The sequence below is a fragment of the Telmatherina bonti genome, assembly GCF_933228915.1.
Source record: "Telmatherina bonti genome assembly, chromosome: 11".
In the NCBI taxonomy this organism is placed as follows: Eukaryota; Metazoa; Chordata; class Actinopteri; order Atheriniformes; family Telmatherinidae; genus Telmatherina; species Telmatherina bonti.
The window spans coordinates 25,038,804-25,061,617 of NC_136629.1; the positions used below are offsets into that span (position 1 = coordinate 25,038,804).

Below are 22,814 nucleotides of genomic sequence, written 5' to 3' on the forward strand. Positions count from 1 at the left end.
AATGGCTATTTTTCTTTCTTTCATTTTCTGAGAACTTCAAATTGGGTGTTGTGTTTCGTATCAGGACAGATCCAGCATCAGGACAACATTATATTCTTTTATTAGAATCCCCATATCACTCATTGAAAGGTCCATAGATACAACTGTGAAGCAGTTTTGTTAAAAGGTCCAAAGTAGAAAAAAAACATTGCAAAAAACATTGTGTATAAATATCAGTATGCACTGAGGGAGTTTTAATAAAAAGTGTGAATATATTAATGGCCAATATCAAAACAGTGATAAGAACAGATAATACAAAGAGATCCTACAAACTGTTGACTTCTAAAAGTTGAAGTACTTGCTCACTGTTAAATTCACTACAGTTTTTGAAAATATTCCCACAGTAAATCAACAATCTTTAGTGTTGCATTCAAACCTTTGCTTCCATACTCCTCTCTTTACACACACACCCACACTCCCTCCCCAACAACAACAACAACACACACACACACACACACACACACATTTACACACAAGACTCATGCACACAAAACTCATACTATGTCACTGTTGTGAGTTTTGCATTCAAGCTGATATAGAATCATGGACCTCAGACCGCTGTACCTGCAGATGTGAGAAGAAAAACACACATGATTATTAAAGACACACCTTGCTGTGTGTAGAAAGTATTGATACTGTACATAGCACCATAAATGGCAGCTTTTAAACAACAGAATAACTCTACTTCACCCTCTGGTCACATTTAAAACTACAGCCAAAATCTCTAAATAGTTGCTCCTGGAGGTTTGTCTGCTTTGACTCCTCTGGTACTGACATTGTATTAACTACAGTGGCAAGCAGAGACAAATACTTATGGTGTCCTTGGATTAAAACTGTTCATTCTGATGTTATAAAACAGCAATTCCTCCCCAATCATAATATATTTTTATATATCACATTGAATTTTTGCCCCTCCGACACAATGAATCTTTATAGGATGGCATTTAAAAAAAAAAAGATGTTGCTTTTGTCCTTTTCCTTTACTAAAGTAAATTTTATTGTTATGCAGGTATAAACTGTGATGGATATAAAAAATGAACTACAAAAAAACCAATTTTAATGGGTGACAAATGAATGTTAAAATGAAAACGGTTAAAACGTTTTTTTTTGTTTGAAACTTTTTCTTCATATCATTCCAAACTTGTAGTTGATCTACATATGTGCTCTTTAATATAGAAGATGGTAAATAATTTTCTTATCACATATGTCATTAAAAGACCAAATCAGAAGGTCACCAATGAGAGCCTGTTTTTGACACTTAACAGCTAATCTTTCAAGTTACATGCTCAAAGTAAAACATATTAAATCTGACCTTACCTCATTTTAAAGTTGGCCATCATATTCAAATGCAATAATATAAGTTTTAATGAGAGTTATGTTAAGCAACCACCACATAAGTAATAAAAAACACAATGTGAGTATTATGTGTTGTATGTTGACAAAAGCCTTCAAACAGTGATAAGCATTTCAAACACTGTCCTGTTATGAATCATAACACTGTGTGTTATGATTCTGAAGTTCTCATAGGAGACACACATATGAACCCTTTCATGCATGAAATAATAAAAAACTGCAACTTTTTTTAAATACAGTATTTTACTTCTATACAAACATATACAATGCTACTTTTTTTTATTATTCATATTTAGAATTTATCATGATTTACAATTTATTTTAATGTATTCTATAAAATAATATATAATCATCATTATACTATGTAAATTGATGTATAATTTTCTTTTCCTATTTATTGAGGCAAACTTGTGTAATTACATTATTTTCAATTATATCATATCTTTATTTATTCTCCAGTGAGCGGAAACGTATTGGATGACTCACTAACATCGACTGAAGTGGTTTATTTACAAAAATACCATCCTCATTCATGAATATGCAAGGAAAAAGATTGTAAATAGGTGCCCACTATAGAGCCACTACGCATGAAAGGATAAATTAGCTTCACATAATGAGATAAGTTAGTTTAGCAACTCGTTTAGTAGAGTAGAGAGACTTTTGACTCACTTTCTTGTCAGTTTGATTATCTCCCGTTCCTCTTCCTCTTTTAGTTTTTCTACAAAACTGTCTAAAACAGGGATCTCAAACTTGATGTACTGGGCAACCTGGGGAGAAGAATTAAAACATTAACAAAGGCAACAAGAGATACTTATGTCCCTATTTTATTACACTATACCATACCATGCAGATATATGTAAACAGAGACAAAAAAGGTAAGTACCACACCTAAATAATGTCAAATGAAACAAATTATGGTTTAATACTTGAATCAGTTAGCAATATTTTTTTTGTTGCTTTAGATGAGGTGGACCTTTTGTTAATAATTGCATCATAAAGCAAAGACTTATAAATATTAATTGTCTGAGCAGGCGGCAGGCTGGTTTAATAATTACCGTTCTCAAAGAACTCAGTGCATCAAACATGATGGTAGTCTCTCTAGAGTTTTAGATGTTAAGGCGGTGATTCTACAAGGTTCGGTATTGGGTACACGTTTATTTTCTATGTCAACAATCTGGGTCAAGATTTTAATTACACAATCTATTTGCTATGTAGATGATATTGTGGTTTACTTGTGTTGCCACCCTTGTTCAAAAGTAACCCTAACCCACAGTACTGACTGCTTGATTTGAAGTTAGTGCTGATGCAACTAAACTAAAGCTATGTTGTTTAATAGGAAGCTGACTCCCATAAATGGTTTAAAAAATTGGTGAATGGAAGTATTGTTTGCACATGATTTTCTTTTACTGATAGCCCCCAAAGCTCGCTCTGAACTTGGCAAAAAGGCTTTTAAACTCTGCGCCTGCAGACTGGAACAGTTTACAAAGTTAAAACTTTCAGAGCTGATCTCAGGTAGAGCTTTTAAAAATGTCCTAAAGTATTATGAGGGTGACTCAACAGGTTTCTGTAATTGCTTGTCCAGCTAACTGTGCTTTCCCTATTCTATTTCCCTCATAGTGTTAAAATGTATACGTTTTATACTGTCATTTGTGTTAATACCGGTTGTCTTAATGAGTACTGCTTGTAATGGAAATTGGACTACTGCTGTCAAGGGCTCCCTTGAAAAAGAAAATTTCTAATCTCAATGGGTCTTACCTGTTAGAATAAAGTTGAATAAATAAAAAAACATAAAACTTGAGCTGATGTGAATAAGAGTGATAAAGTATAGCATAAAGTTGTCAAGCAAGCTGTTTTATTTATAGTTCACACCTGTCTTATTTTTATTACAACTCACAACAGGATATCTTTCCTTGGCTTGCCAAATTATTTATCACTGGCCCATTGTGTAACTGGACAAAAATGAATAAGTCACTTATCATGAAAAACATTAAACAGCAGACTTGTGGCAACAGGCCCAGACTCACATCATATGTGACTTCCTCTCCCAAATCGGCCTCAGTGATAAGGATTTTGGAAATTTTCTCACAGGGTCCGTAAAGCACACGAGTCACCAGCGGGTGTTCACCATCCCTCAGCCGGGTTCTCTCTACAAGGTCGCAGAGAATTGAAAAACTGTTCATGACCACAGGTACAAAAAGAAAAAAAAAAAAAAAAATCCAGTTTCAAAACAACTTACCGCCAGTCTCATGCACCATATAGAGAACAAACTCTTCAGATTTATTCTCCACCTTGAAAGAAACAAATTATTCAAATTTTTTCTGAAATCCCACAAGAGATGAGACCAGATGTTACTGCTCACCCTGAACTTGTGAAGCAGCAGGTTGAGGACTTGTCCTGTTGTCATGCAGCTGTTTACTCGAACATTAGTAACTGAACCATAAGCTGGTGTAAAAACAGATGTCTGGAGGTAAAAAAAAAACAAAAAAACATGCAGACTAGGATGAATGAGAACATCTTGCTGAAGTAGACAATATATAAAAACACAACAGTGAGTACACTCCAAGACTTTATTGATTCCTTGACTTAAAGACTGGACATTTTGGCCAGGAAATCTAAAACAGAAAGGAAATCCCTCCATCTGCAGTTGGAATCTGTCCAACATGAACATTTACACATGCTGTACCCAGGAGAAACTGATGCAGGCCCTCTGTGTATCCTTGTTTTCTGTGGCACATTGATGAAATCAGCCCACAGCAGGCTATTGTGAAACCCAGAACAGTACAGTGAAAGGAAACTCTGCCCCTTTGCACCTGGAGATATGTCAACAAGGGGATACATAGATGTATGCTAGCAAGTGTGTTCTGTTTATTGTACCTTGTGGTTGTAAAAGTGACCGTTGATTGAGAACCTGTGTGTTCTCAAGCGCTGCAAGTCTCTGGCAGAGTGTGTGTTTGACCGCCTCTGAACCCGCATGAAGGAAGCATCACTCCGAGTCCTCAGCAGCTGTGGGGAGTCTTCTTCTTCCTGACCTCCCATGTCACCACCTTAGTGATGCATAGAAGATCATCTCTTTTTACACATGCATTAGAGGGTGTGTCATCTCTTCAATTGTACAAATGTTGTTTTATTTGGATTCATTTGCAGAATTAAATTATAACTGAGACCATTTTTTTAACCAGTAGCACATTTTATATGGACTTTCAATTCAATTCAATTCAATTCAATTCAATTCAATTCAATTCAATTCAATTCAATTCAATTCAATTCAATTCAATTCAATTCAATTCAATTCAATTCAATTCAATTCAATTCAACTTTATTTATATAGCGTCAAATCACGGCAATGCCATCTCAAGACGCTTTACAGACAGAGGGGAAAACATAATGAAAGCCAAAATCTATCGTTCACACAAAAAAAAAAATCCAACCACAATCACATATTTTAGTATACTAGATAAGCAGAAGAAAGGTTTTTTTTTTTGTTTTTTAGTATTTTTTTTTACACCTTGTACCGCCTTTAATCTAGATGATAATTACATCATATTAGAAAGTACAAAAATGACTTTTTACCAACAATTTTGAAAATGTATGAAAATGGGTATGAAAATGTAGATAGGCCATACTTCATACATCGTTTAGATACAATATGTGGGCCAATATATGGAAGGATTTTACATGCAAGTTTGCATAATTTACAATGCCAAAAAAACTAAAATCATAGGTTTACAAAAATAGACATGTTTGAAGAGTTGTTGTACTAAACGGAATTTCACAGATGCGCCTAAAAAATGCTGTAATGAAAGTATGAAGTAGATAAAAAAAGATAAATTCAAAAGTACAAATACATGCCTCTGAAATACAACTACTAAATGCAGTATCAGTGTATCAGTATCAGTGAATAGTGTACTAAATCTGTTAAATCAGTAAATAATGGTATATTATTGTTTCATTAGGTGCGAATTAAAAGTAACAGTATCAGTGATAAAGTCTTGATATAGTCTTAGACAGTGTTTTTTGTTTTTTTTAAAAAAAAGATCTGTGGCCTACTGTTTATTTCATGAGGGACCAAAAACATTTGCACTTGATAATAACTATAAATATACACAGAAACCAAATTTAGTTGTAATAGACTGAAAACTAGCTGCATTGTCAGCTTTGCTGTAGTGTATTCGTGTCACACGGAGCTTTGCAAATATCCATCTTGACATTTAAAACTACCTGAAATGAATGAAAAATATTACATGGCTCAGTTATTTGCTGTTTTAAAACAAATAAAGGATCATAATCTCATAAATCTGGATTTGAGGGTGAGTATTCGCACCAACATGGCAGCCGACTACTCTGTAGTACATCTAGGCCAAATGCAGAGCTATATATTATTATTCATTGTTAAGAAAGAAAACTTTTTCTTGTCTGTGAGCGATAAATTGACAAAATCCCTACAAAAGCCAATGTCAGGCCTATGAATAGGGAGTCTCCTCGTGTTCATTTTTAGTTTTTATGGCCTGATCAAGATTTGATCTAAATATATTACAACACGTGAGCCAAGCTTTCCATTAGATGTGCTGAATGAAGCACTTGCAGAGCCATAATCCTTTTCAAAGTGTGAGTGTGTGAGTAATCTAGATTAAACCGGCAGTTCTGTGTGTGTGAGAAGACTTGCACGTGTTTTTGCTCACCAGCTGGCCCAGGTTCTCTGTTCAGGGAGTTATTGTTGGATTCTGCAGATGACTGATTTGCCACAACAGGTCTAGTGTTATTGAAGGAAAAAGAAAATGGAAAAATGCCTTAATTGTGGCTTGAAAATTCAAGTTCCACTGAATGTTAACTCAGTCTTTATTTAAAAAGTTTTTCTGTTGCCCACACAAGGTCAACATCATGGATGTAGCCAAGGATAAATGAAAACTAACTTTCCAGGTATTAGATTAGTAGAAATGTGATGCCACAGTCAGAAAATTTCTAGCTCAGCTAAACTTCATTCATTAAGTACTGAAGTTTCACTTTAAACAGCTTTCTATCATGTGACGGTTTTCTGTCTACTACTTTTTTTTTTATTTTTCAGCCTCTAAGGAAGCTATAAATATTGCATTAAAACTGTTAAAAGATCAAAGCATCATCTTTTTTGCCTAACATGACCATCAAATGGCTTAGATTCATGCACCTGAGAATATAGAGCAAGTTTTGGATGTGACAGTGACAGTGTCTCAGGTAAATGTGTAAGTCATCCAATAACTGACAGGTAGTTGGTTTGAATCCCACTTCCTATCAGTCTGTTGTGTCCTTAGATAAAACTCCAGGGTCCGCATTGGTTGTGTCTGAATGTTTTGTGGCGGTCAGAGCATTAACTAATCCATATCACTAAAGCAACCTAACTTCTTCTTTATAACAAGACCCCCTGCTGTTTGTTGAGAACATAAAGGTCTGCTATAGTCAGAATCAGACTGTTGTACCTGTTCAGACGAAATCTTTCATTGTCATCGTACATCTGAAGTCTTATTGGTCGGCGGAGACCCCAGTAGATGTTCAACAGCCCCTCTAGGATAAGCTCTCCATTCTCCTACACACAGAACAGCACACAAAAAAAATAATTATCAGCAATCGTGTTCACAAAGGATATCCTGCTGGCTGGCCTCCACAGTGGCTCAGTATCAGGTGTACGTGCAGGAACAGTCGCACACAGCTGTACAGAGAACCCTTGGAGAAATTCTGTTAGGTCTGATCCACCCTAATTTTTCCACAGTGCAAGGGTGAAGTCATGTCTGAGAAGACAGAAGTGAAGAGAAGAGAGTCATGACTGCTGTAGGTCACGTAGACCTACAAGGGGGGGTATGATGTGACAAATATGAATAATATTGTCCATTATTTTGTCCTGAATGATTATGCCTGAGTCAGTCCATTTATTTTTGCCGACACTGCATCTAACCCAGCGATTAAAAAAAGATATGCAACAAGTGATAATGTAGTTGCTTGTTGCCACACTGAGTAAAAAGTCTGTTTTCCTCACTTCAAACAGGTTGTTATATCATCATCATAACTAATTCAATAACCCATAATAAATTCCAGGCTTTTAAACACAGATTTCTCTGATGAAAAGGTCTTAATCAGTTCTTTACAGAGATTATAACACCAAAGTTAAACAGATAAAAGACAAAATTTTGACACCACAAACAGAGAGATATGCCTAAATATATCAGGAATAACTGAGTAACTTCTTATGTCTGGAAACGAGACCACTGAGAAGACGTGAGGATTTCAGTTTTTCTATTTAGACCGAATATTTACTTGTGTTCACCAATTTTTCATTCTTATCAGCCTTGTAAATGTGTGTTTTTCAATTTCCTCCTGATTCAATTCACATGGAAAACATGTGATTGACACAATTTTCCAATAAACAATTCCAACTGGCCGGTCATAGTTTTAAAACCAGAGAATCAATCAAGTGATTTTACACGAGTATGTGCAACTTTATAAAAAGTATGTGTTTTAATCTTTGTTAACTGAACACAATCAAGAAAAAGCAGATTTCTGGTTGTTCTTACAGGGCTTCATTGTTTCTGGAGTGTAAACATTCAGCGCAGCTGCACCACTCGACCCTCCTAACCCGCCACTCCTGAGTTTCCTGAGCAGGCATGAACACACCCTCACATGCACACACTCATACTGATTCACACAGATGGAAGTAAGCTCAGCCGAGCTATTTTTAGAAGGAATGGTTAATCACTCTACCGCAGCCTGCCTCTATAAAGCCTGGGTACACACTCCAGTCCCCTTATACGCTGCTGCACTAATTAGACATCACTCTGTTTATCCCAGCATTTCTAAGTAACAACTGAGCAATCAAAGGTAAGGATGATTCTTTCTTCCTCCTTTCCAGTGAAATCTGATTCTTATTGCAGAGGATATAGTTAAGTCATCTTAAAAAGCAAAGCTACTTTTTGATTTTTGTGAAGCAGTTATTTACATTAAACTGCAAAATGTTTTATACTGATTTAGACAGTTTTTAATTTGTGATTCCTACTGATCAAAACATAAAAGATAATATAATGTATAATTAATTGGTGTATTAAAGCAGTTGATCCATCAGATGATGAAGGACAGTATTTGATACAATAAATATGTATAAACATACAACTCCTGTTGCAAATGTTTTAACATAAGTTGTCCTTACAGAAGTAGGAAGTTAGAATAACTTGACATTGTTTTTAATAAATCAAGAAGAATCACCTATTTTTATTTTCTCCCTGTAGCATGAAACGCAGGAGGTTGCTGTTGTCACGACCTGTCTTGCCCACCATAACTGAGACACTTGAGGACTTGCCAGTCCATCCCTTGGCAATTCAGCCATCCAATGGATCCCAGTCTCAAGAGGACTACATGACCAGCATACAGGCTCTTGCACGTCCTGTTGAAGCCCTGAGCTATGGTCCTGTCAGACTACTGAGGTCTCCCAGGATTCGTCAATTCTCAAAGGCTCAAATGAAGCTCTCAGCTTCAGTTGCCCGTGTTTCTCCTCGCACAAGGACTTCCAGACCCTCCAGTATGAACACAAACTGCACAGAGGATTTTTCCCTCAAAATGAGCAGAGAACAAGACTGCAGGGGCAAAGACCCTGTTGACTGGCTGTTCGGTCAAATAAGGACTTGAAAAGATATGCTGTTGTTGTGGAAAGTCCTGTGGATACTTTGGTGGTGTAAGCAAACAAGACTGGAGGAACCTCAGGAAGAAACGCATTGTGTGCATTGCTGATGTGGACAATGAAATTAGTGAAGATCTACAGTATTTATTTGTCTGCACTAAAGACTCAAATCTACATGTTTACATAGTTTTTGTTTAGATTAAAACCATTTGTAATAAAAAGTTGAAATGGAAAAAAAAGAAGTTTTCTTTCTACAATTAAAAGCCATATATATATATATATATATATATATATATATATATATATATATATAAGTTACATTAACTTATATAATAAGGTTAGATTAACCATGTTTAGTTATGAACTACTGCTTAGACAAAACAATACTGAAATTTTAGGGTGTGTTCTTGTACACTACAAATATCTAATATTGTATTGAGTGACCGGTGAAGTGAAAAATAACTGAGTCTAGAAGTTAATGATTGTTAGTTGCAGTCATGCTTAAGTACCATGGCCAAAAGGGTATTTAAAGATTCAAAATGTTGTGGGAAACTATGCCTCCAGGTAAGGTACATGTAATTATCCCTGTAGGCTACATCTACATAATCTCATTCTTATTTATAGACAATGGCTGAAGATAATCAGAGGTGCAATTGTGAGATACCTTAACATTTTAGAGAAGAATTCAAATTCTTCTCTAATATCCCATCATCTTTGTTTAAGTCTAGTCTGTACCTTAACTCCAAATGCAAAAACATCATTTTGATGTTTTTCAATTTAAATTCTATATTACAATAAATTTAAAAATGAATGTATGAAATAATTAAAGTGTGTGAATATATAGTAGAGTAACATTTAAATGAGATTAAAATCGTATAAATTAAGCATTCTGCACAATCAGTAGGCTATGTTAGACTGCACTTAAACTGTGCATAGATGTTACTAATTCTCTCCTTTTATTTTAAGGGTAACTATAAATATTTTATTTATTATTAAGAAATATAATGATATTAATATTACTGTTTTAAAGTAATATATTATTATATTGCTACAATATACAAAAAGGGAAAAGCATCAGTGGTCACAATTCAAAAGAATATATGATACACTCAAATGTGTAATTTTTGTTTAGCAGATTCACAGCTCACCACTGCTTGCTAGCGGTGAGTTTCTGAAGGTAAAATTACTAAAACACAGCCACTAGAGGGCGTTATGTACTTACACTGATAGATATTTGGATTACTACACAAGAGATGTTACAGTAAAAACATCATGTATTTGAATCAAATTCAGCTGACCTCTTTTGACACTTGCACAATGTTTTATTAAGGCAAAATAGTAGCCCAGAGTTAGGTGTAATTGAATTTTGATTTAAACATGATAATGAATTAAAACAAAGTATATTTTTAAAGGACTAAAAAGGTTACAAGAACATATAAAGTTACTGAATAAATTATGATCATGATACAACAACAGAAAACACAGAGAATTGTTCTTTGTCAGCTAAAAGGCCATTTTAAAAGCTTCTTCCCATCGTTCCACTTGTATGAAGCACAATAACTGGAAGCTATCTACCCTGTCCTGATACTGTGTCTTTTCCAGAGATCTTATAGTGCTGGGAACATATGTAGTCTGAAATTTGCTGAAATTGGTAAGATCTGAAAAAGTCCCAGGAAAAGGTGATAAGAATTGATTTAAACATTCATGAAATTCAAAGTTTTTCTCATAAAATAATTAAGAATTATCAGAAAAAGAAGTAACTTTACATCACCTCTAAACAAATCAACTAAGTTAATGAGCTCCTGAAGAATAAGGCTAATCTGACTCTTTCATCTGAAAGGCGAGTGGAAAATATAAAGCATCCAGCAATCAGCCAAGCTTTCAGGTAAAACGGTTATTCTCTGAACAGTCACACATGCTTGGGCTTGTTTACACCTGAAAAGATCAGGTTTAGGTAACTTTGACTGACAGTGAACTCAAAAAGTGAACCACCTGATCAGCATGAGCAATGCACATCACCTGACTACACCTCCACAGTGTAATTATGACCTAATCTTCCAAACAACACACCGTTAAGTCACCTCTTCGTTTTCACACCGAACCTGTTTACATCAAACTTGTTTGGTCAAACTGTCTGGGTCACATGAGTAATAGTGCAAGTCTCATTCACGTGGTTAACATTTTTAAAATTTCCCATTAGATTCCACACTTTGGGATTTAGACGTTCCTCCAATCTGCGGATGTCACTGCTGTGTAATGTTTTGACCATTATATCCACAAAATATCTAGACTCCGTTCTGCATAAATGACATTCAGCTGGTGCTTGAGTTGAGATTGCTTTGTCACTTGCTGTTTGTCAAGAATCAGCTTTCTGAAACAAAATGTTTGCTGAAGCCTAATTATTGATTTTTGCTCAGTTTGTCAGTGTATTCTCTTTTTGTTCAGTTCTTAAGCAAAGAACAAAAAACATTTCTTAATTACACAGTCTGCCATTTCATCAGCTCAGATACTGTAGGAGGACTGAGTCAGAGGGATTAAACAAAGCCTGCGAACAAGGCTAATGGATAAAGGATGAGAATTGATACGAACAGTTTTTTTTACTGTCTGACTGTATAACTAACAACAGATTTAGGTCATATCAGTGTTGTGGTAGAATGTCATTTAAAAATATATTTTTGACGATTTAAAAAAAAGGTGGAAAAAGAAAAATAGATCATTTCTACTATTCTTTTCTATGAAAAGGACATTGTTGAAGCATCAAAACTTAATCTAAAATACTGAACAAGAATAAACCTGTGCATTTTCTTCTTACTATAATGGAATGTTTATCTAACTTCATATCACCTAAGTGATCAGAGTGTGTTGACATAACTTCTGCAGCTGCAAAATATCGATGGTGTTGACGATGCTTGCAAATGAATTTCAGTAACACTATGCTGAGCAAGAAATACTCCCATGGCATACAAACTAAAAGCCATCCAGAAACATGAAAGCAAAGATGATATAGAGTAATGTATTACTGAGCTATACTGTGTATTCTAAAAGCCAGTATGCTGAATATATTTGGTGATGAAATGCATACAGACAGCTGCTGGCAGTACAGACACCTTACTGATTTCGCATTCACTTTTAAACTGTACTCTTGTCATGTTCAGTACATCTTAAAAAACAAATCTACCATATATATGTGCACAACATGTAGAACTGGGCAGTTATATGGTTTTTACTGCAGAAAACCTAATTGATCCAATAACTGACTAATAACTGACCCAACTTTACTTGGGCCAGCCTAAACAGTGTTTAATTTAAATGCTTTTATAGATGTACAATATTTAGTTGTCTCAAAGTCATGGCTTCGATATTAAAAGATGACAAGAATCAGTTGTTTTGTGCTGGATAGCACCATGTCATGTGACAGGAACCACACTAATTAATAGAAACTTTGTAGTCCGTGACTGCATATTTTTATAAACCCGACCCATTTATTTTTTAACACCTAAACCTAACCATGCACATTAGTTCTAACCCAAATCATCCATTTCCAATTACACACCTTAACTATTAGCAGATGAGAGAGGAATAGTAAAGTAAGTAAGCTGATGTTGAAAGTATAAAACTGAACAGACTGAAGAAAAGCTAATGAAGTGGCTTAACCCAGTTTCTTCAGTCTCTTGCTTAAAGGTTGGTACTTAAAGCATTCACCACCCTGACCTGCCTCCAACTAAGGGATATAATATTGTGACAGAGTGTCAACAGTAAATGTAATCACGTGACAAATGTGGAATCATGTGAAAATGTATCATAGCAGAGAACAACAGAAACAGGGTATATGTGTTAGAAAATTGTTTAACAATTATTTTAAAACTGCGGAGAATTTTTTAAACGATCAATGAAAATCTTTTTCAATTTTTAACAGGTTTCATTACCTGGCAAATATGTTTTAATTCACACTTCACACCACTAAAGTATTTAACTCTGCAAAATCATCAATGTAGCAAAATACCAAAATGCTGTATGCAGAAAGTATTTATACTAAACATTGTGTATTGTTAAGACTATCATTTATGAGTAATGAGTCGCTTTCCTGTTCGGACAGTTGTCTCAAATCCTATTTCTGTTGTTGTCAAAATTCCTGGGGTTTTTTTTTTTTCAGAAGGAAATCCATAATTTTCAGGATGACCAACACTATTTGTGTTCAGCAAATAGTTCTATTTGCTGAACACAATATAACAAACTAACACCCACTTTAACATTAATAAAAACATCATAATAAGCTACCTCACACACACTACACTACAATACGACATACAAGCAAGCACACCTGACTGACAAACACACAAATAATGTTCCTTATGGATACGTTTAAGAGTTTGAATAAAAAAAAGTGTGCAACTATCTCTTTTTACAGATATCACACACACACACATCTAAGATACTTTTCATTAAATGAGATAAACAGAGTTTTCCTTTTCCTTTTCTTCTCCCCTTCAACATAGTTAAATATTGACACACTGGTAAACTCCCACAAAGCTTCAGGCAGATTCTTACACCACAGGCTGACTCAAATTAGGACAGGCTGGCATGCATTCACTGGATCCCTTATTAAGTTGACCTGTGCTGAGTCATTTTTTATACAATCGTACGTTGTCTAAACTGTCTGTAATTAATACATAAGCTCCTTCTTAGTAAAAGTTGCAGCATCTTTTGTTATTTATATTAAATCATTACAGTGTCATAATTGCGCTTCCTCCATCCACAATATGTGCTTGTGGGGGAATTTTCTACAACGTCACAGAGTACTGAGTGGTAATGTAGTTGTAATTTTTGGGGTCAGAAATGAGGACCACATCTTGACCATTGCGCCCTGCCCTCAAACAGTCATTCACAGACAAACATACATTCAACTGCTCTCGTTCTCAAAAACCTGCTGCTGAACACAAAGGGGAACTCCCAAGTCCTGACCATAAAACCCATAGAATGATTATCAAACAAATGACCACCCTCTTGCAAACAACTATACATACACAACAGCAAAAGGTTTACTATGGAAAAATGTTTGGCTAAGCAGAGAAATGCAAGACTGCCCCCCTTCGTCTGTCTTCATCTTGAGGAAAATGGGGGCTTTTTGTGGTTAACCAGCTTCTCACCATGTTGGAAAACAAATCAGTATCTGCAGGTCTGGAATCAGAAATGTCTCCACAAAGAAAGCAAATCTGGTGCTAACTTTTCTCTTCTCATCATCTGGTGATGCATTTGGTATGTAAATGTGTAAGCTTTAAATTCAGCATGTTGTGATTTGAAAACAATTGTCTTTTCTGTTAAGGTTTTCATTTCAGCTATGGGACTCAGCCTCTCTTACCTCACGAGTCCTTAGCTGGAAGTTTTTCCCTTCATGGTAACAGTTGTAGGTCCTCAGCAGTGACAGGATGTCTGACCTGATTATAGACACAAAAGATGGATTACAGCTAAAAGTTCACAGACAAATAGCACATAAAAATGTAATCAGTACCTTGATTTCACATTGTTTTTCACACTTAGTGAAGAGACTAAACTTACTTTGGGATGTGCTTCTCTTCATTGAGCTTCACGAAGATCTGATGTTCACCCATTCTGATTAAAACCCAGCTGTTACAGAAAATGAAACAAATAGTTTTTTATGATCCTTGACTATAATCTTAACTTATGCTCAGACTACACAGACAATGGTTTCAAAGGAATATTAACCTTAATTATGTTAGCAAGACAATGCACACTTAAAAAAGTAATGAGCACAAATGTTAAAAGATATCTTGTATAACAGTTTACTGCAAAAACATGCACAAAAATGTAAAATTATCTTATGCATTATTATTTATTCAAGCAGAGAGAAGCAAAAGGTCTTCCTTGCTATGTAAAAGGTATGGAAGTAACTGATCAGTGTTTCAGGGCAGGGACAGGGACTTAGGGGAAATCACATGGGTTTGTTGACACAGAGCCAGCAAAGAGATTGAAGTGCCATGTTGTGGGAAATCTCAACAAAGCCTTGAGGATGGTATATTCTTCCCCTTTAAGACTAACTCCTGCTACTGTGCCCGGCCAATAAATCCTTATGAAAAGAAACTTAGTAATCATTTTTAGCAGAATTATACAAGAAAAAGCCCTTAAGAGTTTATCTCTGCAGACTTTAGGGCAGAGCAGAAAACAATGGAAACACATTAATCAGTATGTCCTTCAAGACATCAAGTGTTGTCTGAAAAATCCAGAGGAATTCTGTCCTTGATCCAAGCATCCTGGCTTTAGTATCTTGTAACGTTCAGAGAGAAAGAAGGAAGGTGCATTCAGGGATTTTCCTGGCTGGAAAGCCCAGCTCTGAATGGTCGGGGGAGGAGCATCAGTATAAAAAAGCAACATGTGGTTCGAAAGCTCAAACACTCAGTTTGCATCCAGCATGAAGCTTAACTCCCAGCTAGTCTGTCAGCTTGCCTTCCTGAGCCTCCTCTGTGTACTGAACACAGGTAAGGATCTAAACATTTATCTTTTACTGCAGCTAAAACAAACATCAGTGTTAAAATTTTAAGAAAAACGGACTGAGCATGTGAACCTGCCGTAATGAATCCCTGTTTGTGTTGTGCTGTATTGAACTAACCAACAATCCTGTTACTCTGCTTGTGCAGTGAGGAGGTCAGACAGTGTGTTTGTCCCAGGAAGATGCTTGTGTCCAAGAACGCAAAAAGGTGTCAGGGGACAACTGAAAGAGCTTCTAGTTTTACCAAAAAGTGCCAGCTGCAGTAATGTCACAGTCATGTGAGTTGCAGATGCTGCAGACACACAGTAACACACACTCACACATATTCACATACACACAAGCACACACACACACTTTTCTTGAACTTGATTAATATTTTTCCATGTGATTTTCAGAGTGACAATGAAGCGTAATGATGCAGCAGTGTGTTTGGATTCAGAGGCACCAATGGCCAAACAGCTGATTCGCTGCTGGAATAGGTGAGTATAGCAGTCCCATTGTCACAGACATCCACAGCATTTATGTCCTGAAAACTGTAAAACTGTAAGAGCTCTATAAGGTGAACAGAATGATACTATTAAAAACTCATTCAGAGAATAGCTTCACATGAAATGAAATTGTATGACAAGTGTAATATGCAACAATAAGCTTAAATAATAGTTTAAAAGTCAAAAGTAACAGTGGAGGATTCACCTACCCAACAGTTCTATAGACTAATGACCCTTAAAATACAAACAACAGCGTAGTTGCCAAACTGGTCGTAATAACAGAGCACAGTTAGGAGTGTCAGTAGTGTTACACATAAATCAACTCATCTTGTCCTGCAACTCTAAATTAAAGTGTGATTCCTCCATAGAGGATTACTATTGCACTGCACCACTTTATAGCCACACATCTATCCAACAGAAAATAGGTAAATGTCATATTTTATGAGGTGACATTACCACTTCTTAGCAGCCAAGAAGCTTGAACAGCTATCTGAGCTGAGTGCTATGCTACTTTATGTGCTTTTTCTAGATCTCAGAAGTTGGGTCGTGATGTGAAGCTGTGTCTGAAGAGAAGGAGAATGAGCGGTGGTCAACGCCAGCGGCTGCGACAGAGCCATGGTCACAACAAGAAAGCATCATCTTCACTCTCCCCATAATTTTGGCAGACTGACAAATGGCATTAAGCTACAACATGGGAAGACGTGTGTCAAGAAGGTTGCACTGTGGACACCAGCCTACTGGTTGCTTTTAAAAGCAGTGCACTACCACTTGACTTTCTATAGATGTCAAAAAGATCTGACATCATCTTCTGAGTTTCTGTCTAAGCTATATGTATTTTTGTAAGACAGCAGCAGGGGGCTTTGTTTACTCCCCTGTAATGACTGATGTAATATTAAAATGAAAGCCCTGGAGGCTGACTATAAATGGTGACAGGCTTCGCTTTAAAACATAGTTAAATGGTCAATGCATTGTTTATATGTAGTCTTGTATAAGCAACTGGAAAATTTGACTAACTAAAGACTTGTGTTGGTTATTTATTTTTATACAAATATGGAAACATTTCAGACATTGTTTTTTAAAAAAAATAAATATATCAGAACAATTCAGCTGTTGTGTAATTTTATGGTCAAGCCTTTGATAATCCTTCATAATTAGAGGAAAACAGAGGATGAATCCCTCATTCCTAGGATATGAAAGGTCACTCAGACCTCAGCCTGAACTTTAGTTAATAAGCTACAGGATGTGAGTCAGCATTAGGCCAGATGAAAAACACATTCCTTTTAAAATATTCGTATAAATACTGTATCTCAAGATGATATTAGTAACAAACTGTGTTGTTACAACAGCACTCAACAAAGGCTGCGTCTTCTAGATGTTTTGGAAAATAGAGGACTGGTATATGATATACTGGTGTATACATATACCAGTCTTTTATTTTCCAAAACATCAGAAGTGTCAGTCAAAAGTTTGACACACTTTCCCATTAGATTTAATACTTTTATGAACTGATGCATGTAATGCAAAATATATACAGTATAGTCCCGTTTGGTCAAGGTATCTGAAAAGAGGTAAATGTACGTGGCTAACATTCATAGCAATGAGGTCAGATTTCTTGTAAAACCAGATAGAATAGACCTAAATGGAGGCACAAAAGAGCGCGTACTGAGACACACCCACACACATAATGCCTCTGTACTTCAGACTTGCCTGTGCTTGTACCAACTTGGTTCTGGAAAATAAATTGAAAACTGATATAGCTAAAATACCATGTGACTCCCGTTACCTGCTAGACAGCACATGTTAGTAAAATGGAAAGTGAAAGCAAACCGCACAAAGACTGCTTTGTGTTCAGCATGGGTAATTGAAGAGTCTTCTCAAATATTTTATCAGTGAATGCATCAAGAGCAAGTTAGTGAAAGTCAAATACTAGTCATGTGTGATGAGCCAACAGAACATGCTGATAAATACTTCCAGAGGTTTTCCAGAGATCTGTAATATCTCTGTATGGTGAGATTAATGATTATTTGATCCAGTGTGCTGTTTATTCCAAAGTGTATTACACTGTCATCAGGACAGAATTAAACTCCAACTAGCTCAAATTCAACTCATTTTTATGCTTTGGTATGCAATAACTGAGCCTATACTAATACATTGAAAATATAAGAAGTTATGCTGGTTTCTACACTACTTCTTCAACTGCTGTGAAAATCCCATTTAAGGTTTGCGTGACTGTTGTTCACAGTCATAGACAGACATGTTCATTTTTTGGGGCCTTCAGGGAAAAAACTGCAGTCTTATGGAAAAAGTAAGCATGTGGATAAAAGAATAGTTTAATAAACAACTTTTAGAAATCTAAATTTCTCTGAACTGACTTGTTGTTATGTAATTGGAAAATGACTGATGATAGAAGGTGAGTGGCACTTTTTTGGCAACCTGTTGTACATTGGGTATGTTGACAGTGTAGGGTTAACTCAGGTCATTTCTTTAAGTCCTACTGCGTGGCCAAAGATGCAAAATACCACTTGTTATTTGTATGGTACTTAGAGTACCAGGTAGGTATGTAGCAATGGGGACATCACCCGATGCACTGAGAAGTATCTTGCTACATTTTTCTAATGTATAAATATATGACAGTATTGGTATCTCTAATATATTTCTCCTTTCTTTCGCAAGTCTTCCTGAATAAGTGCAGCTGTACATGTTGATCTGTGTTTTCTGTCCTCTCTACCTCAACCTGTGGAGGCAGATGGCTGCCCTCCCTGAGCCGGGTTCTGCTGGAGGGTTTCTTCCTGTTAAAAGGGAGTTTTTTTCCTTTCCACTGCTGCCTCGTGCATGCTCAGGATGGGGGACTGGATCGAAGTCATGATTTGACGCAATAAGTTGGTTTCTATTATAGGCTATGTATGAATTGGCTTGAAATGATGTGTATGTAAAGTGCCCTGTGACAGCATTCTTGTGAAGTGGCGCTATACAAATAAAGCTGAATTATAGTGAATAGAGGGGTATTAAATATTATTCGTGAAACAGCTTTTGCAGCAAAACTGAAGATCGCTTGTCAAGTATGTAGCCCACCAAGAATGAATCAATAGTGTCCCAGTGTTGTTCAACACCAAATATGTTCATTTTTACCACGGACTATGCCAGCCAGAACTTTCTAGAGTCTATGCCACTATGGTAAAACTGCGCCCATTAAGAGGAAGCCCCTGGTTTCTGGTGGGATGCAATGAAGACCGGGCTGCAGTGCCAGAGTTAAAAAAGCAGGACTTGCAAAGTCTTCCGCAAAAAGATTACATCTCCTGCTGCCTCCTGTCTTTGAAGTAATGGTTTTCCTTTGTTTGTTTTCCTCTGTTTCCTTTGTTTTTTGCATTTATTTTTAAAAATATCTCTTTCAGTGAATGAATGGTTGTGTTCTAAATGATTACAAAGGTGAATGTAAATAATTTCCTTTTACTCATGTAAAACTATGATACTGTGCTATTCTAATGTAAATTCCTATAAAATGTAGTTAATGATCATCATCAAGAGTGACTAAATATAATTATTTATGGAGCCGCTTACAAGATGTTAATGATACACTGGTGCCCCCTAGTGTCTAGTGTCATGATCTACAACTCCTGAATGCTCATGGAGTGTTGTGGCTGTCATATTTAAAATGACCGCAGTCTAGTCACAAACAACACCTGATTCTGGGATGAGATTTAGTTGCAGCGTTAACAGATGACCACAGGACAAAAAAGGGAAATTAATACATTGAAGAAATTATTTAAGAGTTATGCGACTAAAGTTTTCCTTTGATATATTCAGTTTTCATTTAATCTCAATTATTTCAGTCTGAGCAATCGACCCTTGCTAAAGCAAATTAGACCAAGCTCAAAAAAGAAACTCACAGGAAGTCATTCTTTTATAAGTCTTTCACCCCCACCCCTTCCACACACACAAAATGAAGAAAAAGTGCTTGCATGAGTAGTGGTAACCACCACAAAAACCAGGAAGCAGACTGCCCAGTACTGTCTGACTGGGAAGTGATCTCTGAGAGGCGAGGTGCAAATTCAGCAATAAGGCTGACATATGTAGACAACATCATTGTAAATGTCTGTGTCATTGCTGCACCTCTTATTATCGCAATACACTGGATTTATCAGAATAGATTTTAAACTCATTTTTAAATCTTCATTTAATCCCACAGTTATATTAATTAAGGTTGGCAGTACTTGTCTGCCCTCAGCCCTCTCTTTAAACTCTTCCCATTACCACTGTCTTCAAGGCTATACATTTATTTTACTGACAGGTTATGTGCATGATGGGATGGTCAGTCTACTTTCCCTACATATTAATAGATAATAATGGGTATATAAATTTTCCATAACTTAAAGGGTTTCAGTCTGTCACCATTACAATGAATTATTCAGCCAGTGAACATGTCTCCACAGATGGGCCCAAAGATTATTAACTGGAAAATAAATGGAATTACTGTAAAGAGATGATAAGAAAGTTTTGTTTTCTCTTCTCTTCTCTTCTCTTCTCTTCTCTTCTCTTCTCTCAGCTCCTATCCCTCTGTGTATAAACCCCTCTGTGTACAAACTCCCCTGGTGGACAAAGAACCTTCATTGCAGGTTCTAATTGGATGATCATCCCGAGATACGTTTCCAATTATCACACCTACACTGCCAGCTACGCCCCGCAATTCCCACGCGTGAAGAATACAGGACGATTCAAAGGACTCACCAAATCCCAATTTCTGCAACTCTTTCCTCATAAATCTATATTACCCAGACAAATGTTACCGGATGTATGCATCTGCAAACCACTTAGCGTGGTGACATCCAGCTGTACACAGCTGCTGATTTATAAACCGCATGTTACAGCAGTGATGCTGAGTGGACTTAACTATAAGTTTTTTTTCTTTCAATTTAAAACAGAATGACTTGAATATTAATATTTCTCACGCATAAACAGTTTTTTCCCAGCTGAATCCAACTTCATCTGTTGTCCGATCTTTTATTAAAAGCTTGTTTTAAACTGCCTCCTTATTTAACATGAAGTAAATCATGTCCTGCAATAGATTTGATCAGTTTCTCTTACCATTACAGAGCGTGTCCCCCGTTTTCTTCCGTATCCACCAGCGTAGAGTCCCGTTTATCTTTATCAGTGTTCATGCCTGCTTGGCAGTGCGGTATTCAGCGCTTGATGATGGAACTGACAAGAGGACTATCCTATAGTTGGACAGATTTACACATTTCAACCAATTAGCGTTTAGTAGGGGCGGGACAACCTTCAGTGCATCTCCCCTCGGAATTATGGTGCCTCTTTAACACTGTCGAGTCAACTAGAAACCATAATTTGTGAAGCAGCTCTTTCTCTCTCTCTCTCTCTCTCTCTCTCTTTTAAAGATATTCTGACAGGTAATGAGAAATGTGCATAGGAAAGCCGATATTTAATGCAAATTTGCTCAGATAGACCTTTATAAAACACCCTCCCAGAAAAATGTTAACTTTAGAAAACTATAAATTGTGTGTGTACATCTGAAAATGTTATTTGGAGAAAGAGTACTTATAAAAAAAACAGCTAATTTATGTTAAACCAATGTTTTTATCTTCTATTATGCTTGGACTTTACCAATATAAGCTTGTGGTACATTTATCTTTCAATCAGTTGCATTTTGTTGCATTTTTTGGTTTTGTGATTATTTGTAGGGTGTTATTATTAAGTAAACATTTTGCTTTTTGTCTGTAGGCCTACATGCACTAACTAAAAAGAAAATATATTACAACTTTTTCTACAGACTTTTTCAGTTTTGGGGCTGTTGAACAAAAAAGGGAGAAGTTCCTGTGGCCTATGGAGATTTATTTCACTCATCCTGTTTTTGAGCCTGGATCTGCCATCTAGGAAACTATGGTAGGGTGGAAACACAAACCGTAGGAAGTCTCTCCCAATGTATGAATAGAGTTATGATTTAACACACACAGGGGAAGTAAGACGTTCCAGCAGCTGACCAACTTCCTATACGGAGAACAGCTCATTCTACAGTATGTGGAGCTGGCAGAGACATTTATGAAAGCAGATTGGAAATAGTGACATTACTTTTCTCCCCTCTGTTTATCATTGGGTCTCTCAGTTGCTAATTGAGGAAGGATCATTGTGAAGATAATAACACAGCTCAGTGTGCAATTTCAGCAAACTGAACAAAGACTCTCTGTTCTTGCTATAACACATCGGACCATCCCTCCTGACTAAACTCACATGATACGGTGCAAAATAAAAAGAGCAAAAAAAAAAAAAAAAAAAAATTGAAGAGAATATATGACACAATGCAGCACCTGCAGAAGAAATTTGTATCAAATATAGAGACTAACCCAGCTGTTTAACCTTCAGGCTGGTAAAGTGTATTTTCATGTATCTGACACCAGCTTTTAGCGAGGAGCTTTCTGATGAATAAGATTCAGGTTTTATTGATTCTTTCTTGATCTTTGATGCTACTGAGAGATTGTTACTTAGGGCTCCATGTTGTGTACGTACAGGTTAGTGAACAAAGGACTGAGGGGTACAGTGAATACAGTTGAGTTCTTGTGTGTGTGTTATTGATTTATGACTTGAGCAAAAGATGAATGTGTGTAGAGAGGATCATATCTTTTGTTGTGCAATCAAACAAAGAGAAAACCAGCTTATCACATGGGTCTGAGCATCACAAATATGTACATTTTATAGAGGATTTATAGAGGCTGAGTTTAATTTACACACACTGTTATTTTATCAGTGTTTTGACAGGTTATTAATCCATGATTTTGTAAAGAAC

The 22,814-nt window shown here is 36.2% G+C and overlaps 1 protein-coding gene across 1 annotated transcript; it reads right to left on the minus strand.

The window, feature by feature from the left end:
• Nucleotides 1–483: 483 nt before the first annotated feature.
• rassf4a (Ras association domain family member 4a) lies at nt 484–21,185 on the minus strand. The gene is made up of 11 exons (XM_079248510.1): nt 21,104–21,185; nt 14,585–14,653; nt 14,388–14,463; nt 6,843–6,949; nt 6,072–6,142; nt 4,267–4,436; nt 3,752–3,853; nt 3,629–3,680; nt 3,417–3,538; nt 2,062–2,159; nt 484–603 (listed from the first exon to the last, which is right to left on the minus strand). The coding sequence occupies exons 2-11, from the start codon at nt 14,635–14,637 to the stop codon at nt 534–536; spliced, it is 921 nt and encodes a 306-aa protein (XP_079104636.1). The 5' UTR covers nt 14,638–14,653; nt 21,104–21,185; the 3' UTR covers nt 484–533.
• Between the last annotated feature and the right edge of the window lie 1,629 nt (nt 21,186–22,814).